This window comes from Neovison vison, chromosome 5 (genome assembly GCF_020171115.1).
Source record: "Neovison vison isolate M4711 chromosome 5, ASM_NN_V1, whole genome shotgun sequence".
In the NCBI taxonomy this organism is placed as follows: Eukaryota; Metazoa; Chordata; class Mammalia; order Carnivora; family Mustelidae; genus Neogale; species Neogale vison.
This window is the reverse complement of record NC_058095.1, coordinates 100,601,290-100,621,688: the sequence shown is the minus strand read 5'-3', so window position 1 is coordinate 100,621,688 and position 20,399 is coordinate 100,601,290. Positions and strand designations below refer to the sequence as shown.

Here is a 20,399-nt window from a genome sequence, read left to right as displayed (position 1 = left end):
GTGTTAATGGGTATTGATGATTTTTTTTTGTTTTTTTTCTAAAAGTATAGAAAAAACTGCATCTATGTAGAAAGTACTTAAAACATTTATAGATTCTAAAGTATAAAATATTTTGAAGTGTAATAACATTTTAATTCTCACTTGTAACCATGAGTTTTATTTAACAGGTGTTCCATTTGGTTTAAAAAATACTTCAAATCTCAGGCCCTTAAATCTACTCCAGGTAAATATGATATACTGCATTTGATTGAAGTTTTTATGCTTGATATCTTTTTTTAATGGTGTATATCTGATCATATAAGCATTTGAAATGTTGAAGTCTGTTTGAAATCTTCTAAGGGTGTGGTTAATTATTGCTTTCTGTGTGATCACATGGAAAGTGGACAAAAGAGAAAGAATCTGTATCCTGCATATCACACTCACTGGCTCTAGCACCCTGCCTAATCAAGCACTAGCTGTTCAGTGGGAAGAATTAACAACTACCAAGGACTACACTTGCCTACAATAGAAACAAGAGATATACTTAGAAAATAATTCCTCTTTCAGTAGACATTTTATGTATGTATTATACGTATTACTGTTGCTTATAGAAAGATTTTAAAAATAGTTAAGTGTTCTTTTCCAAAGCAGAATATGATTTCATAGCACTATTCCAAGCACCTAACAGTCACTCATAAAATGTTTGTCAGATTACAGTCTGTGTCTAATGATGAGGTATACTTACATGTTAGAAGTGTCAGCATATAAAAAGAGATTGAAAGTGGAGAATTTAGTACACGTTGTGAACTTAAAATATTCTGGGTGTTATGCTAGGTCCTTTAATTTAAGGATGAGTTCCAGTATAAAGCTACGACATTGGAAAATGGATGGGATTGTCTACAGACAATTTTAGAAAAGGTAGACATGAATGTCTGGACACAAAATGGCAGAGCTTTGGATTATTAGGATATAACAGTATCAGACAGGAGCACCTGGGTAGCTCAGTCCGTTAAGCATCTGTTTTAGGCTCAGGCTATGATTCTAGCGTCCAGAGATCTTGCTCCATTTCAGACCTGCTCAGCAGGGAACCTGCTTTTCCCTTCCCCTCTGCCTACTGCTCCCCCTGCTTGTATGCATGCTCTCCCTCTCTCTGTCAAATAAGTAAAATTTAAAAAAGGAACAGTACCAGACAAATCAACCCAACCTGGTTTTTAGGAATAACAAATCAGGAAGTATATTTCAAGCCAAAACTTAAAAAAAAAAACATTTCTTACACAAAATGCAAACAGTGTCTGTATTTATGGAATGTAATCACAGCACAGTCCACTTGTAGTATCAACAGATCACAGATCATACTGGTCTGTTTAGCCAACTTCTTTGCATATTGCTCTTGGAAAGGAGTGGAATTCCTTAATAGCACTAATTATAAGGAGTAAGGTTACATTTAAGTTACTTACATTTTTGCTACATTTATTATCTTAACTGATTGAGGAAGGAACAGTTGACCTATGGTAAATCCAAATTTTCCTTACAATGAGGTTTAGAGATAGTGACTTGAGGACACCTTTTTTTTTTTTTTTTTTTTTCCTTTGGGCTATGCAGATCTAAGAGTTCTGTAGTTGGGTATTTATTTGCTTGGACTTCTTAATGACTTGAAAGTGCTTCTACAGTAGTCCCCTATTATCCCAGGAAGGTGCATTTTCAAGACCCCCCAGCAGATGCCTAAAACATGGATAGAACCAAAACCCTGTATATACTGTTTTTTCCTCTACATACATACTGTTAACCTTAAAAATAAAACTCAGTTATTTTACCAGCAAAATGGTTTTATTTGGGAATAACAGAGAGTTGCTTTTTGGGCCCAAATAAGCTGTAACAAAACCATAGGGAAGTTCAACAAAAGAAAGAGGGGAATGTTATTTTATGATGGAGGAGGAAGAAGTGGAGAAGGTTATTTTGAATGAAGTACTTTGGAGAAAAGCAAGAGTTCAGGCTGATGACAGCTTCTCATAGGGATGGCTGATTTCTTGTTGGAAATGCAGTGTACCTCTTTCCCTGCCGGGGCCTGTCACTTACGATTTTTTTTTCCTCTTGAGGATTCTTTTGTTGGGATCTGTAATTGACAGTTTTACTATAATTGACATTGAGCTTCCTGACTCTAGTCAGTCATTTCTGTTTTTCACAATACCTTCAGTGAAGTTTAATTTGTGAATTAGACATAGTAAGAGATTAACAATAATAAAATAGAACAGTGATAATAAGTATACTGCAATAGAAGTTATGTAACTACGGTTTCTCAAGTACAGGGTACTATACTTACCCTTCTTGTACTGTGAGATGATAAACTTCCTAGTTGATAGGAAGTGAGGTGAATGACATAGGTATTGTGATGTAGTGTTAGGCTCCTCTTGACCTGACCATGTCAGGAAGATCATCTGCTTCTGGACTTCGTTTGACTGTAGTAACTGAAACCAGGGAAAGCAAAACCATGCATGAAGGGAGATTACTATAGCTTAAATGCATTAAGAAGTAAATGGTCTTCCCTTTATTCTGTAAGGGTTTAACCTCTATAAACCCTCTATAAGGGTATAACCCTTATAGAATAAAGGGAAAACCATTTACTTCCTAACACATTTGAAAACCATAGTTTTAATATTTAACATGGAGTTTTCTGGATGCTTTAAAAAAGTATTTGGGTTTTTTGTTTGGGGTTTTTTTGTAGCAGTTTAGATACAGAATGACAAAGCAGCAAGTTAATACCTCTAAACTAAAAATATGGCTATCTAATGTACTTCCATTACAGCTTTAGAATTCCTTACTGTGTTATATAAAAATTAATGCATATGTGGGTTTTGGTTAAGCTAGAACAAATTAGAGAAGTTTTCTTAATATACATATACATATATACATTAATATACATATACACATATATACATCAATATACATATGCATATCACTAGTTTCTTGTTTATACTTTGTAATGCATTTAATGCTGTTTTATATTGATGTGTAAGAAGAGTAAAAGCAGTATGTATATTTGGATAGCTAACTATTAAGCAAAATCATAGGTGTTTGAGATTACTTACCTGTGTGAGAGTCTAAAGTAATAGTGATTAAAAATTGCTTTTAAATACATTTTTTTAAAGGGCAGGGGTATTGGTTTGGTTTGGTTTTTGTTCACCTGTTTCCTCAATCCACAGAAGAATGCCTGATACATAGTGAATCTTCTGAAAGTGTTTATGAAATAAAGTTTTGGGTGCCTGGGTGGCTCAGTCGGTTCAGCATCTGCCTTCAGCTCGGGTCATGATCCCAGAGTCCTGGGATCGAGCCCCACATCAGGCTTCCTGTTCCACAGGAGGCTTGCTTCTCCCTCTCCCACTACCCTGCTTGTATTCCCTCTCTCACTATCTCTCTGTGAAATTTTTTCACCAAAAAAAAAAAAAACCTTAAAAAAAAAATGTGAAATGAGCTAATTGGTTCTTCTTTAAAGCTTCCAGGTGGTTCACTCATTTTTAACACTCTGCAGCAGCAGCAACAGCAGCTCTCTCAGTTTACACCACAGCAGTCTCAGCAACCTACAACTTCCAGTCCTCAACAGCCAGGGGAGCAGGTATGTGCTTTCCAGCCCTTTATTTGCTTTGTATTACAGAATTGTAACTTTTTTTTTTTAATTCCAACCATATTTGACATGGTTTTAGTTCAGACAGACAATTCTTATTCTGCTTTTATTATCAGTAGCAGTGGTCAGTTATTGGGTACCTATTTCAAATTCTTTTTCTGCCCCTGTAGCCCATACATTTTTTGCCCAGTAATCATCCTTCTGTTTGCAGTGTTTTGTCTCTGTTGGAATAGAAATGTCCATATTATCATGAAGCTTAGGGCAAAGGAAAGATAGACTTAAATAAATATTTGTATATTGTTAAACAGAACGAAATTGAGTAAGAACTGTAGTAAATTAAAGGAGAAGGAACTACAAGTTTTTGTGAACCCTCACTACACTTTGGAATCATCAGGGAACTAAAAGTACTGATTCTTGGGTCCCATCACCCCCAGGTCTCTCTTAGTTCACAAAGATTCCCCAGTTAAGTCTTGGCTGGGTTAAGCTCATCCTCTAGTAGATTCTCAGGAAGGGCACATTCAATTTTTCATTATTCTTTAACACATGAAGGATTACTTGGCTGGATATAAAATTGATTTGCACTTTTTTAAATTATCGTAAAATACATGTAATAATTTGCCATCTTCAGTAAAATACACGTAATATATAATTTGCCATTTTCATCATTTTAAATATGCATGTTAAGTATATTCATATTGTTAGGCGACCAATCTCTACAGCATTTTCCTCTTGCAAAATTGAAACTCTGTACCCATTAAATAATAATTTCCTATTTCCCTCTCTTAACTAGCCCTGACAGCTGTCATTCTCCTTTCTGTTTTCTCTGCATTTGACTACTCTAGACAGTATTTGTCTTTCTGTGACTGGTTTACTTCACTTAGCATAATGTGCCCAAAGTTATTCCATATTGTAGATGTGGGTCAGAATTTCCTTACTTTTAAAGGCTGAATAATATTCCATTGTATATATATATACCACATTTTGTTTATTCATTCATCTTTCTTTTTTTTTTTTTTTTTAAAGATTTTATTTATTTATTTGAGAAACAGAAATCACAGGTAGGCAGAGAGGCAGGCAGAGAGAGAGGGGGAAGCAGGCTCCCCGCTGAGCAGAGAGCCTGATGCGGGGCTCAATCCCAGAACCCTGAGATCATGACCTGAGCCAAAGGCAGAGGCTTTAACCCACTGAGCCACCCTATTCATTCATCTTTCAATAGACATTTAGATTGCTTCCATCTTTTGGCTGTGGTGAATGATGCTGCTGTGAAAATGGGTGTACAAAGAGCTAAGTCCCTGCCTTTTTTTTTTTTTTTTTTTTTTCCTTTAAGTCCCTGCTTTTCAGTTCTTTTGGATAATACCCAGAGGTGGGATTTTTTTTATTTTTTGAGGGACCTGCATACTGTTCCATATGACTAGACTGTTTTACATTCTCCCCAACAGTGCACAAGGGTTTCTGTTTCTCCATATCCTCACAAGTTTTGACACTTGTTATTTTCTGGGGGCTTTTTTTTAATAGTAACTAACCATCCTCATAAATGTAATAGCTCATTGTGATTTGTGTTTTCCTAATGATTAATGTCTTTTAACATCTTTTCATATACTTGTTGGTTGTTCATATATCTTATTTGGAGAAATGTCTGCTAAGGTCCTTTTGCTCCTTTTTAAATCAATATCCAGGTAAATCCTCTCAAGATAAATGTCTTATAACTTTTTAAATGTTTGACTTAATGTTATTTACTAAAATGTTATTTTAGTAACAGTTGTAGGTTGTAGCAAAGGTTCTTTTTCAGAGCAAAAGTTTTTAGTTTTGATGCAGTCTGAGTTATCAGTTTATCATGCCTTATGTTTTAGGGAATGCCTCATCTAGCCCTGTGGCCCAGAGATTTTCTCCTTGTTGTTTTCTAACAGTTCTATGACTTTTCATTTACATCTGTGATCTATTCCAGTTAATTTTTATTTAAGGTGTAAGATTTAGGTTAAAGGGTGAAAGGGATCATTGTCCAATTGCTATACCACTAGTTGTTGAAAAAGCTATCCTTAGTCAGTTGAATTACCTTTGTACCTTTGTGTTATAATAATTTCAAGGCTCTCTGTGTTCTCTGTTCTCTTCCATCTATCTATGTATCTATCTCTGTGTTGGTACCACACTGTCTTGATTAGTATAGACTATATAGTAAGTCTTAAAATCAGGCAGTGTGGTTCCTCCCATTTTATTTTTCAAAACTGCTTTTCTAGATCTTTTTTTTTTTTTTTTCCAATCTAAATTTTAGTATTATCTTGTCTAGATACAGAGAAAAAAAGCTCGTGTTGGGATTTTTAAAGGAATTGAGTTGAACATGTAGGTCAGTTTGAAAGTGACTGTACCATCTTTACTATGTGAATTGCCAGTCTGTGAACACTTTGGTACTCTTTTTACAAGACCTAATGTTTATTTTTCACCATATCAGGGGAAAAAAAATTTCACCAACTCAAAATTATTTTTCTTTTTGTACAATCACGTATTATTTTTTTATTCAGGGTTCTGAACAAGGTTCAACCAGTCAAGAACAGGCCTTATCTGCTCAGCATGCTGCTGTTATTAACCTTGCTGGAGTAGGAAGTTTCATGCAGTCACAGGCAGCTGGTTGGTATCTTTATACCTTTATATGTTGAATTTACTAAAAATAACTGATCACATAGGGATCTGAATATTTAATTATTTCTTTTCCTTCTCATACAAGCAGTAATGGCGGAAAAAATACGGTTCTATTTAGTGCATGAACTGTTAAGTTGATTGATGGTGCTCTCAGTTTTTTTGTTAATATGACAGTTGATTAAAAGTGTTTTTACCTACATACATTAATAGCAGTTGGAGTTTCTTCACATTACAGTTGGTAAAATTTTATACAATTATCCAACTTACTAGGAAGCTACCAAAACTGTTAAATCTTCAGTTCTCCTGGGTTATTGAGACTGCATTTTTCTTGATTGCATAATCTTTGGTTTCATTCTGGTAGCTTGCAAATTACGTGAATCAAGACTTAATGGTCAGCATAAGTTTTATAAGCCACTTTTATCATTTGTTTAAAAAAATGAGATTATACTAAATGACTGTTCACCACTTCCAGCAGTAAATGGTGAACCAAACATATCAACATTTTGAATTATCACTGGGCTTAACTGTCCTATCTCTACAACTCCCAGTGTCTGAATTTAGAATAAGCAGGATCTCACATAATGCCCTATTTTGAGCTTGTGAATTTCCAGATGGAAATTTGTGATCATAAACCTTTAGCACCCAAGTTATAAATCTCCTAAAATGGCTGTTGTATATTTTAGTGGAAAGAATTCTAGGCTGAAAAATCATGAGAACGTTTCTAGCACTAGACCTGTCAGTAATTACTTTTGAGTGAGTCACTTAGACCATCTTGACCTGGGGTTTTTTCATCTGTACATTGAGGGGGTTAAACTGAATACTCTGCCCACACTACCCCTCAAGTTGAAAAGAAAGAAAATATTGCAGTCTCAGTTCAGCACCATTGTTGGCTAGTAATGTAGTCTGAAACTGATTGCAGCATCTTTTGTTTAAAGCTTTTATCCACCAGTTTTATCATTATGGTAGATTGGACTTCTCCCACTCCTTTCCTACCTCATTGATTAGATTTTAAAACAACATACTGTATTTTACATTTTTCCAAGAAAGCCTTCTCAACAAAATAGCACTAGTATCAAATTTCATTGTGATGCAGGGAAAGGGATATAGTGCTTTGGCACTCCCTTCCCTTTCATATCCAGGAGGTTCTATAATCAGTGGTACCCTCAACTAACAGGAGACTATACTAAATTTATTCTCAAATGTCTGTGATTTGATACTTAAGATTAATCATACTGATAACTTTTCTATAATTTCATTTTCTGTGTTGTCCTTTTCTAACCCTGGTAGCCTTCAAACTTTTTGACTGGCCTGCTTTCCCCTTCTCCTCTCTGTAGTGTTGTCTCAGCTTGGCTCTGCCGAGAACAGACCTGAGCAAAGCCTTCCTCAGCAGAGATTCCAGCTCTCCTCTGCCTTTCAACAGCAGCAGCAACAGATACAAGTAATCCAGCAACTTCACTCTGATTACATTTTAAAGATACTCTGCTCCAAAAGTACTTCAACATACCTTACTCTAGTTTTATTTTACTGTCTTTTAAGACTATACAGTAGTAGGTAAATAATTTAGCAAATTTTACTTAAAAGTCTGACATTTTAGCCAGTCAACTTGGAGCACTGAACATATCTTGTACATTTAAGCCATACTCTTCCTGATTTAAAATCTTTCATGAAGTGCTGGTGGCACATCAACATACATTTTGTAGTTTGCAGTATTTTTTGAAACAGAGACATTTGTAAGTGCCAATGGTTAACTTTTTTATATTGTACTGCAGAAAAAGGCAAGTATACCAGTGTTCCTACTAGTAAATGTCATACCTGTTTTAGAAAAACGTTAATCCATGATTGTAGGAAGTTCGCATATTATAGTTGACTATCTCTGATAATGCAGGGTGGTTTTATATTGCTATAAACTATCATACAACAAAATAGTAACTGAAGTTGCTGAGTTACTACAATATAGACTGACAGGGCAAAGTAACAGAAATATTTTTGAAGTTTACCAAGAACCCATTTTTAAAGCCCTCAGCAGGCTTCTGTGCCACTGGTGCTGTTTGACTGTGCATTGTCTCAATGTGGTATAGTCCCTTTTTGTTATCTTGGTGCTTTCTCCCTTTCAGTTTTGTTGTTTTCATCTCTCAGGAAAAGCACCTTTCCATACCTGCCTGCATTTAACGTAACTTGACTTTTTTTTCCCCTCCCTTTTGCAGCAGTTGCGATTCTTACAGCATCAAATGGCTATGGCAGCAGCAGCAGCACAAACAGCTCAGCTACATCGTCATCGGCATACAGGCAGCCAGTCAAAAAGTAAAATGAAGAGAGGCACACCAACCACTCCAAAATTCTGAGTCTCGCTTTTTTCTCTCTCTCTCTTTTTTAAAACCATAAGAGCATTGAATCAAAGGATTCTGAGTTTCTACTTCCATTTTTGGTTTTGTTTATTCAAATGTGTCAGTATTTTACATTGCTAGATGTACAAACTTTATACAGAAGCACAACCCTATGATTTTTAATTAAAAATGGGAATGGTTTAATGAACCATTAGGGTTGGTTTGCCTAAGTCATTGCTTTTTAAAAATGGTTTCACTGTACATACTACATACAGAAGTGACCTAAGAAATACTAGAAACATCTTTCTGAAGAATGTAGTTTGATATTTATTTAGTATAAAAGGTTTGTGCACAGTGTAACAAATACAGTTTTTACAAATCTGTTTTGGAAATGTGGTGGTTGTTTATTTGGGTTTCATACTCTTAATTACTTCATCCATCAGTTTTTTTACTTCTTTGTGTCTGGTAACTGCTCGACTCATACAGTCCTGAAGTTTAGCTCCAGTCAGCCCACTTCCACCTGAAAAATGATTATAACAACACTTTCAGTGTCTATCATATGCATCATTTGATGTTGATATTTTTGTGTAAAAAAAATCATCATCAAGTATCAAGACAAAAAATTCAATAATGTAAGCCAGTGAGACTATTCCAAGATTTGCAGATTGTGTTTTAACAAGACTTGCAAGTGATTCTGATGCATACCATAAGTTTTAAGAACCACTGACAGACAAAAATAGATTAAGGAATTTGAGATAACAAAGAAACTGCAGTAAACAATAAAACCTCTCACATTCCATTTGGTCCCCCCTAATACAGAGAAGCTCACACTGACTTTTGTTTTACATGTTTAGGTTTAAAATGGAAGGAACATGCCTGGTTTGTGAAGACAACATAGCTTGCCTTCCTCATCCATTACTACTGTTAAGGTTCCAGTTGCCAGATGTTCCTCCTCTCCAGTAGGGTCAACTATGAGCAGAGTGCTATTTAAAATATAAGAAAAATATAAATTACTGATCCAAAGAACAAATTTTATATACAAAGAATAAAATGAGCTTCCAGCCTTTTAGCTTAGGTACTGATGTCTGATTTAAGCACTGAAATAGACCTGGTGGGAAACCAGAAATGTTAATAGCAACCTAACATTATACTACATGTAAGAATCTTTACATTTCAATTTATAAATATACTAATAAAGTCCTTCACAAATACAGAAGGTAGTCTAAGGTATATCTTCTATGAAAGAATTAAGAAGATTAACATTACACAGGAGTAAGAAAACCAAGAAACAGAACACAAAATTCAAATCAGAATGGTTTTCAAAGTATAAGGCGAAGCTAATAATTCTGCAGGGACAACAGTTATAAACCTAGATGTTCAGGGCAAACTAGAATGTATGGTCACCTTAGGTTATTTCCTGAAAAGTCAGAATGCTGAGTAACAATCCATTACCTTAATTACATAATATTTTATACATCTGATTAACTTACTCATCAAATACAGCAAAGGAAGTTGCAACTGGATGAGTTCTAATATTCAAATAACTCTTCTTCTTTAAATTAACTTCTGCTAAACCAGTTTCTTCATTTATAGTAACTTCTGGCAGCTGTACTAGAAAAAGGCAAATACATGAAGTAAGTCTCTCACTCTAACAAATACAGGTTTCTATGCTTTATTCACTCTTCCCTCCTTAAAAACTTAGAAGTATTTTTTAATTAGGATAAGTAAGGTAAATTTAGTGGATATAAACATGGTTTCTTGTGAATGATCAATCACTAAACATTAACAAAAACTTTAAAAAGTTTACTGATAAAAGTTTAACAAAATAATATTCTGACACCAAGAAGGAATTATGTCTTTTATTAAGGTTGCTTACCATTTTTTAAGGCTGCTAACAAAGCAAATGTACAGGCATCCAAGATGTTCCCATCATAGTCGAGGCAAATGATATCACAGTACAGAACCCAAGAAAGCTAAAACAGAATTTATACGAAGTGGGGGTAGAACATGGTATTTGTTTTAAGTTACAAACCACAGAATCCTTGGTTAGACAAGCATGATAACCTTTAAGGCTCAAAAACTTAAAAACAAACAAACTCTACCAAGTATATTACCAACAAAGTAGACCAGTTTGGTTTAAAAAAAAAAACAAACACAAAACAAAACTGGCTTTTAACTACCGAACTGACAAGTAACATCTAGATTTCCACTGAAAGCTACAGATGTAGGAAGAATTTCTATTTTTGCTGCTAAGTTACCAGATAAAAGAAATGCTTTTGGAAGTCCTAAATGAAGTCCAAAACATACTTTCCCCCAGAAACATTAACATGTGAAATGGCTAGGCTTTACAATGCTAATAAATCTGTACATAATTGAAGAGGAAAAGCCTCTAAGTCCTAGTCAATTTTGTTCTAAGTCTTAGACTTGAAATTAAAGACTTGAAATGTATAGTGCAGATTTACTCTAAACACATCAGCTGATCAGATACTAATCTATATGGAATAAACAAGTGACTTAATTATTGTTGCAAAAGGGAAAAAAAGTTACCTCAGCTTAAAAAGTAGCTCCCAGTTAGGTAATAAATTACTCAAAACTTTTTTTTTTTTTTTTTTAGAACTACATGGTTTATTTAGATAGTTACAGAGTAAGCTAACCAAATTCCATCTTAGGAATTTCATATTTAAGGCCACTGGCTTATTATTTTAATTTCCCTCTTCTTTCCCTAAAAACAATTCAGAATTAATAAAACCTTATAGCTTTTTTATTCATCTTACCTTTCCTGGAGAAATGCATAAGTCTTCTTTCTGAATTATCTGTGAACTTGGATTTAATAATAAGCACAATAAATGAAAGGTCAAAAAACATCTGAAAATGAATGACAGTCAAATGTTCAGAATAATCTTACTTTTCAATGACATCTGCAATGAACTGGCTAGCCACTTGGGCCTCTTCTCCAGGAGGTCCAGACCGAAATCTCGATGAACACAGAGGTGGTAGATCCACATTAGGAACTGAAAGAAACACTCTGTAGCTATGAACTAAACTTCACCTCTGGTTTATGGAAGTGTTAAAGGTATTCTCAATCCACTGCAAATGTGACTATAGCCATAGATAAATTTGCCAAGTGGAAAGCATAACACATCAGTTATTTCTTTTTGATCTTTTTAATACTCTCAGGCTTCGATAAAATCTACTTCCAACTTTTTTTTTGCCCCAAGACAAATACCAAAAATATAAAAGGATGTTAAGGAAGGCTTCAATCCTAAATCCTTCCGAAAAATAAGATTTCTTCCGAAATACCTCATTCTGTAACAGCAGATAGCCTCTACACTCATACCCAAGTGCTTGCATTTTTAAAATGTTGGTACCTACCATAAAGAAGAGATGGTCCAAGGCAAGAAGAAAGTTGCATGGTGGTATAAATGACAAATACTTATGGGAACATAAAAGTTTGCAATTATGACCCTTTCCTAAGACTTTCTTGGTTGATGACATCTGAATGTATGCAAAGCTGAAAATTTTATAAAAATTCTGTATCTTGCTATTAGGCTATCTTCTAATTAAACTTTATAGGACTGTCTGCCTCATTCCTATGTATTTCTGAATCTTCTATATTATCTTCAACTCAGCTACTAGGACTGACCTACAATATTACCATTAAATGTGTTAAGGTTTTTGTATTAAAATTACAAAACCATTTAACTTACCAACATATCCTTTATCAGGGGCATCTGTTGGTGGTGCTGCAAATTCCTAAAGAAGCAAACAAATAACTTCCTATGAAAGAAGCTACTTAATAATTGTGAAGACAGCAATCAGTTATAAAAACCTTTAGCAAAGACCATCTTAGCTAGTTAACTACATCAAGACCATCTACTATGCTTATCAGGGAGTCCTATCAGGCTATATGGACATTGTCACAAATCCTCATATTAGGTCTGCAAGATTAAAAAGGCAGCATAGCTTAGCTCTCTAGATTCTAGTGCTACTAACCAAAATTAAATGGGGCTCTTTCAAAAAAAAAAAAAAATACGTTAATCTGTTTTCTTTCTCTCATTTAGTAGCAAAGAATCTAAATTTAAACCCAAAGTGATTCCTTACAAAGCCAAATATGGGAAGTAATAAAGTGATTAAGAGCAAAAGTCTGCAACTCAGCCTGGTTCAAATGTCAGACCCATACTTTTTGGCTGGGGGATTTTAGTCAAATTGTATAACCTCTTACCATTCAACTTTCTCATATGCAAAATGAGAAGTTAATGATGACCTACTTTTAGAGATTCTCAGTGAGAGTCAAATGAGATAATGTTATGTCCCCAGCATAAAAGCTGGCAACAATTAAGTGCTCAGATCATACTGTTAGATACCACCCCAGCTTTAGCACCCTGAAGAAAAATCTGAAGGTTAAGTAATTCACAGTGCAACACAGTGAAAAAAGCACAACCTTTGGAGTCAAAGTTACAGTTCTAGTTCTGTTCTTGGATAAGTTACTGAACCTCATGTAAAACAGAAGACAGAAATTACACTCCAAATGACTGTTCTCATGATTAAACTGGTAATTCTGTATTAAAGCACCTAATTTAAGGTACCTGGTACATAAAAGGTATTCAGTAAACTCTCTTCTTCCTCCCTCAAGCTTTCTTTGGAATAGGCTCAATTTTCTACATCATTTGCAGACTAAATGCTATCACTGGATAAAAGGATGTCACCAAAAATCTCAATAACAAATTCTTAAAAGAATTAAAGGTAGTGAGGATTTTTGAAATGTTTCATTTCAGCCTATTTAATGCACGTTCATAAATTAAGTCACTGGATTTAGGTCATTTTTAATCTACTTTGAGTATTAATCTACTTAAAGATGAAAGCTCTTAGGAAATGAAACATACTAAAAAACTGCCTAGTCAACAGAAATATAGGTGTAAAAATTACAATCTAATAACTTGAAGCTAGTTTGGTAATTCAAATCTCAGTAAGACATATTAAACTTACCGCCTTAATTCCACAAATTACTGTAGTATTTCCCAGCTTCACTAAAGCAGAACCATCTGCAGTACTAATTGAACCTGAAAAGATAATAAAATGAAAAAGTCCATGGAAAGTGTTCATTTTCTACATACAATTTTATCTTGCTATATATCTCAGTTGCTTGTGTAAATTTATTCCTAGCTCGTCTTTTTTAAATGATGTGACTATTTTAAAGTACTAGTGTTTTAGAAATTATTCACCTGTTCTTGAATTTGAGTTAATCATTTTCATTCGGTCATAGAACTGTTCTGCAGATAAAGATCTCAACACAGAATCGCTGGGTTCCCTTATATATAGTAGAATTTCGCTCAAATATTGTTTAAATGGTCAGTCTAAAACTCAAGAATGTCATACAGGTTAAACTAGAAAATTCCGTGTTCACAACAGAAAGTTAAGTGTAAGATACAAGAAAACCATGCCTTGGAGGTTTTGAAGGAAGAAAGGGGAGAAAACACTTTACAGTCACTTCAAAATTTTAAAGAGAATGTAACAATTGAAACAATAGTGAGTTTAAAAAACATCACAAGTAAAAATACATTAAAAAAAAGTCTGAAGCAATTTCATTCTATTTTAGAATTCAAAATATCCTCACCTATGTTGACAGTTGTGGTTCTGAATTCACCAAGTTCTCTTCCATCAGGACGGCAGTTCTCTTTCTAAATAAATAAATTCACGTAAAGTAAATTACGTCTATGTATTTTATACACACCAGGGAAAACACAATAAACCTCATTAATTCACATAATTTGAAAAGAAGCATAGGATACTGTTATCAAAAGGTACAACCTGTACATAACCATCTTTACTTACCAAAAATCTCCTGTAATACTCCAGAGGTTCCACAGTTCTGAAACATGTTAAAAACATATCTGAGGTAAGTTAATGAATCTTAACATAAATCCAGAAAATGGCAAAGATTTTAGGAGTGTGATGATGCAGCATAAATCTTCCCAATTTGTTACAAAGTTTCTTTCACGAATTCTGATGTTTTGTTGCCACATGTAACTATTAAAAAGAGGTACTCTTGCAGTAGTAATCACACTCAACTGCTGTCCTTAACTCTATCTTACAGTTACAGGTTGGAGCCCAAAGCCTTTGGGCATCTTTAAAAGAATTAATCCAGTTGTTAAAATAATGTCACTTTCGCTCTGAAGCAGGGATTCTTAACATTTAAAAATTACATCTTTATTTTCAGTATACTGTAACTGAAATTTAGCATATCCTCCAATTTTGACTGCAGGCAATAAGCCTTTATAATACATTAGTACCTGCAAATTTAACAACCACAGAGATTAAATGTTTTCGTTTTTACTTTATAGTTGTCGAAGCTTATGTGCAAACTTTGGAATTCCAGATGTTACTAGACTCCCCAGCAGAACTTGTTTAAGAATGTGCATTTTTAAAAAGAGCACGTATATATTACATATCAAGAACTAGGAATTTATACAAATAGAAGATAGCTGCGTCAGTACAATGGTTTTCCTTTGGACTCTTACGTATTTTATCCATTTAAAAACTTAACTCTGAGGACAAAAATCTACAGGCTTCACCAGCGTGGCACAAAAAAAGGCTTAAGTAAAACCTTCCGAACAAGGCACAATCCTTTTAGAAATAAACCACGGAGGAAACAAAGCACAGGGTGGCAGGTGGTTCTGATAGAACATTTTTTAAAAAGATTACAGCGGTGTCCCCTGGGGCCGCACATCCACTACACCAAGCCACAAGCGCTTGCCGCGGGTACTGAACTCTGTACACCGTCCCTTCCATCTCCGTCTCACTGCAGAGAAAAAGCCCCCTTTCCTTTCACAACGACCACCTCCAGGTCCTTCCGCCCGTCGCCTACTTCCGTGAGGGAAAGAAATGGGAATCTAGCAGGGTGGCCTCCAGGTGAAAAATATCCCAGCGAAGGGTTAAAGGAAACCTCCAACCGCCAAAGCACAAACACGCGCCAGCGGGCCGCCAACACTCACTTGAACCCGGCCGCCATCTTCCCGCCCGCGCGCGTGCGCCTGCGCCGGGCGACTCTGGGCCTCGGGGCCGCGGGTCTACACCGCCCCCAAACTTTCGGCAGGGACGCCTGCGCTCTTCGCCGGCTTGCCGCAGACGCAGGGGGCTGGGCGTGGGGAAGGTGGTTTCTGGCCCACCTTTGCTCCGGTGGTTTCTAGCTCCGCACACCTCCAGGCTTCTTTGCTTTGGATGCGTTTTTGACGAATCTGCTCTTATGAAAGAGACGAGTGTGTCTCTTTAAAAACACTCTGGTAGTTCAAGGGTTTAAGAGAAAACTGACCTTATTTCCTAGATTTGAGTATTGAGTGTGGGAGCATTATTTTAAAGTTTCTGCGTCCCTTTCCCGCCTCCGTCTTGGCCTGGGCCCTGGGCTTCTCCAAGTTACTGAAGAATTATGTAAACTTTCTGTGCGCTCATTATCCGCACCAAGTTCCACTTTGCCAGGTACCCGGAGCGGGCTCCAAAGGAGCGCCTTGTATTTTAGGCTATGCTGTGGCTCAGAGCCTCCACCTCCCTCCTAGGTAGGGTTGCCACAGTACAAAACAGACAATTAAATTTGAATGTCAAATAAAAGAATTTTTTTTCTATGAGTATAAGCCAAATAGTACATGTTATTAGTTATTACCAGGGGCTGGGGACAGTGAAGAATGTTTTAGAAATAAATAATGGTGATGGATGCAGAAAATTGTGAGTGTAATTAGTACCACTCTGTATTGTACATTTAGGTTAAAATGGCAAATTTATTGTTGCATCACACTTTTTAAAAACTCGTGTAATATACCAAAACCTTTTGAATGGATGGGTTGTATGGTGTGTAAATTGTATTTTAACAAGGCTGTCAAAAAACTGTTCATTGCTTACCTAAAATTCAAATTAAGTGGACATTCTGTATTTTTACTTGCCGATTCTGCCATCCCTGCAGTGGCACGCGGCTCCTGCCTTTCCACCGCAGAGCCTCGCTCCGAAGAGCTGCGTGTTTGTCTTCTTGCCGCGAGGGGCGCTGTGGGCGGCGGGCGGCGGGCGCCGGGCCGGAGAGGACCCTCTGCCGGCGGAAGGCTGGGCGGAGCGACTGCGCTTCCGCGTGTGTGTAGGTGCTGGGTAGGGTAGGGCGGCGACCGGGGTATGGAGGATGAGTTCGCTCCTGCTGCAGCTGGCGGTGCTCGGCGTGGCGCTGGCGGCCGCAGCCCTGATACTGGTGAGGAGAGGGATGGGGGACCGACGCGGGCCTAGGCTCCCTGCTGTCTTGGAGACTTGGCCGCAACGCATCCTCTCCTCCGCACAGACTACTCACTCTTCGATGTGTCCCTTCTCACCACGCTTCTCCCAAGCCTTGACCCCCGGGATTATCCTCTCCTAGAATTTCACACCCCCTTTCTTCCCTTCTTTATTTTTATTTTGGAGCTTTACCTCCCTCTGTGCCCAGAATCTTGTACTTTTGTTCACTATGGGACGTGCTCACCCAGTCTCTACTCGTCCCTCGGTCCCCGGACCTCTGTCCACCCGCCCTGTCAGTCCCGAGCTCTCCAGGACTTCTCCCGGATCTGCAGCCTATGCAGCTCTGGTTCCACCCGGGAAGGTTTTGAGCTCCCGGGATGTGCGTGCTCCCTGGACTCAACCTTTTCCTGATGTGGTTAAGCAGATAGAAGGTGGTGACAGAGCATTGACGAGAGCCATCTGTTACAGATCGGAATAAATCAATGGATCAAGAAGACCAACCAGGGGACACAGTAAGACCAAGACACACAGGCCTAGTGTTACCATATGTCTGGGAGTCGTTATGTCCCCAAATTAAACATCCTATATTCGCTGCCTCTAAAGGAGAATTCAGACCCGGATTTTCTTTGCCATTACTCTGGAAATAGAAACGTTGTAAACACTTGCTAGTACATAAGTAACAGACAGTTTGCCGAGTGAGCTTTCTCACTTATGAGAAATTATATTCCATGTAATTTGGAATGAGCCTGCCATCCAGTTCCTACATGGAGAGGTTTCAGCTTCTTAGACACTCAGGTTCGCCCCCAGATAGCACTGCTAAGGAAGGCCATTCTTCCATCTTGCCAGGTTTGCAAACTCAGTGAGTAGAAACAATTTAATAGAGAAAAAGCAATGTGTCCTGTTTGTGTCTGGGTGAGAAAGAAGTCCTCTCTCTCCCTTAGTGGTATATGAAGATTTCAGGGGTTATTCAGGTTTTTGAGCAAGTCACCTTTTTTTGTTGTTTTTGTTTTTGTTTTTGTTTTTTTTGATGGGGCAGAATTTTGACAGACGCCTGGATTGAATCTGTTGAATCTTATCTGTTGCATGGAGTTAAATGGGTGCATTATGAGGGTGTACTGCAAGTATTTGATCCCACTAGCTCGAAGTGATTATGAGGGCTACCATTTACAGGGAATTTATAATATGCTGGGGGTTGTATTCAGTGTTTAACAGGGGGTTATCTCATGTGACCTTTAAAGCAAGGCTCTCATAAATGTTATCATCATTAGCTTCTTTTGATAAGACTGGAGAGAAGAGCTTATGTGTGAAAATGTCAGACAGCTAGTGGAACTTCATTTGTTTAAAAAGCTGCAGCAGGAAATCATTATAAAAAAACAAAAATAAACAAAAAAAACCTGTTTCATATATATCCACACTTTCCATACATAGTCTTCCTCACCCCGCTTCCTTTCTGAATTATTCTGAAGCAAATCCAAGACAAAACACTCTATCTGTAAACCCGCAGCATTAATCTTTAAAGACCCCCCTTTTTAAATATAACCATAATAAAGTTATAATGGAGTCTTTAAAAATTTTAACCATTATTCAGTGATTTTAAGTGTCTTGTCAGTTCAGATACCTCATGTATGTTTTAGTATAGTCATTTTTTTCGATTAAGCATTCACATACACTTAGCACTCTGTTGATGTCTCAAGTATCTTAATCTGTAACACTTTGTCCTTCTTTTTTGTTTTGTTTTGTTTTGTTTTCCCCTTGTCTTTAATAAGTGGTCATTTGTCCTGTAGAATTTCTCAGAATCTGGGTTTTATTGATTTCATCCCATTGGTGACTTTTAACATCTTAATCTGTCTCCTGAATTTCCTATAAACTGGTAGTAACATTTAGAGACTTAACGAATGCATGTTTGAGTTTTTTAATCAAAAAAAGTATGTGACTGATGCTGAATACTTTGTCTCGTATCATATCAGAAGGCTCATAATATATGATTTTCTCTGGTGTTAAGATGGATCCAGGGGTTCAGGAGTTTTGTTAGCCTGACTCACCAATTCTATAGTTTGTCAACCTAAATCCATTATTTCTCTGGGAGTTGCAAAGTGCAATATTCTAATTGTATCATTCCTTTTTTATGTATTATCTGAAATTCCATATTGAAAAAAGTTTCATTCTCAGCTATTCAATTACTCTGAAATATCTCTCATATATAAAAGGTAAGATAAAAGGCAAGTTTTCAAAATAATGACATAATTATCTGGCATCTTACAAAGAGCACTGATTCCTTTTACTAGGAAACTGAATTTAGAAATCACAATCTGAACACTGGGGTGCAGAAAAGGAACTCATAATCACTAGTCAGGATACCGCCTCCATGTTCCTACTAATCAGAGCAAATTCAATTTCAGTATGTACCCAATGGAATATTAAAAATGGTCACCACATTAAAAATGAGTAGCATTCCAAAAATTTATGACTGTTTTAAAAGGAGAAAGTGTACCAGTAGAGACAGTGTTCCAAAGAGTGGTTATTTCCAACACTAGTTCACAAATAAATATAGAAGGGAGCTACCTAATGTCAGTAGTGTATGGTGCCAGAGCCTACAAGTTTGATACTTCAAAAAGTAATGTATTCTGGATTCAAATCTGGGATAAGTGTCAAGAATATGATCTTAAGCATTGCTGGTCCCTACTATGGGGATAGAGGGGTCTTCCCTACATATTCTAGGTCAGTCTAGTCTTCCATGGGAGGTCTTCCCTCACTCCATACATTCCACCTGCACTGTGAACTTAATCCTCTGGCACATACAGGCTCCAAGTAGGAATGGGACCTCACTGTGTGTTTGCCAGGGATTGGAGGTTCAGGGCATCTTAAAATAGATTACATTTCTATAGTGACTTCCATATTAGATCTGGGATGATAGAAGCCTGGGGATGACAGGTAGGAACAGATTGGGAGTCTCCTAAGTCATTAGTTCCTTACCAGTGGAAGAAAGGACAATAATTAGTTCATAAATAAGGGATTTGAATTTTGTTGTCACCTCCAGTCCAGTTAATGGACTAAAAGCAAAAAGCAAATATTCCACCAAAAAAAAAGAAAAAAAAAATCATGTAAATGATGTATTCTTACATAAGAAGTCTAAAAAAAAGTCAACAAAGCATGATTTCTTATTTAACATACCTGCTTTTAGATTTCCTTTGTTGCATTTATAACTGCTACAAAAATGCCACACCTCCATCAACATGAAGACGAGAAGTTCTTCTTAAATGCCAGAGGACAGAAGGAAACATTGCCCAGCATATGGGACTCACCTACCAAACGGCTCTCTGTTGTTGTACCTTCATACAATGAAGAAAAACGGTGTAAGCCCGATTTCATTTACTGGGTAAGGGTTTATTGGGAAGAAAAGGAAACTTAGAGTATGGACTTTACTGTCTTTGCCAGAACATTAATAGATGTGGGCTGTAGTGAGTGCATTGTTGTTAGTTGTAGTTCATAAGAGGGGAAACAAAGAGAAGCTGTAAATGATTGGGTCTACATCATGAAGTCATAGGACTGAAGTATTCTAGAGAAGCCATAAGCCAGATGTGAACGGAAAACAGTCCTTC

General features: G+C 36.6%; 3 protein-coding genes across 14 annotated transcripts in view; 2 read left to right on the top strand and 1 right to left on the bottom strand.

Moving 5' to 3' along the window:
• SUPT20H (SPT20 homolog, SAGA complex component) overlaps positions 1-8,948 on the top strand; it is a 41,787-nt gene extending 32,839 nt beyond the window's left edge. For 8 of the 12 annotated variants that reach the window (XM_044249607.1, XM_044249608.1, XM_044249611.1 and 5 more), the window contains 5 exons: positions 168-223; positions 3,470-3,589; positions 6,115-6,220; positions 7,567-7,670; positions 8,437-8,948. In XM_044249607.1, the coding sequence (XP_044105542.1) occupies positions 168-223; positions 3,470-3,589; positions 6,115-6,220; positions 7,567-7,670; positions 8,437-8,574 (524 nt within the window). In that variant the 3' untranslated portion in view covers positions 8,575-8,948. The remainder of the gene's footprint in view (positions 1-167; positions 224-3,469; positions 3,590-6,114; positions 6,221-7,566; positions 7,671-8,436) is intronic. The other 4 variants (XM_044249616.1, XM_044249612.1, XM_044249619.1 and 1 more) reach the window with 1 other exon arrangement.
• EXOSC8 (exosome component 8) lies at positions 8,871-15,707 on the bottom strand. Its single transcript, XM_044249620.1, has 11 exons — positions 15,549-15,707; positions 14,389-14,425; positions 14,171-14,234; positions 13,543-13,616; positions 12,264-12,309; positions 11,462-11,567; positions 11,331-11,376; positions 10,433-10,529; positions 10,047-10,167; positions 9,433-9,539; positions 8,871-9,076 (listed from the first exon to the last, which is right to left on the bottom strand). Exons 1-11 carry the CDS (start codon positions 15,563-15,565, stop codon positions 8,961-8,963), a joined length of 831 nt encoding a protein of 276 aa, XP_044105555.1. The 5' UTR covers positions 15,566-15,707; the 3' UTR covers positions 8,871-8,960.
• Positions 15,708-16,656: 949 nt separating this feature from the next.
• ALG5 (ALG5 dolichyl-phosphate beta-glucosyltransferase) overlaps positions 16,657-20,399 on the top strand; it is a 41,257-nt gene continuing 37,514 nt past the window's right edge. Inside the window, exons 1-2 of the mRNA XM_044249605.1 lie at positions 16,657-16,780; positions 19,982-20,153. Coding sequence (XP_044105540.1) covers positions 16,715-16,780; positions 19,982-20,153 — 238 coding nt within the window. The 5' untranslated portion in view covers positions 16,657-16,714. The remainder of the gene's footprint in view (positions 16,781-19,981; positions 20,154-20,399) is intronic.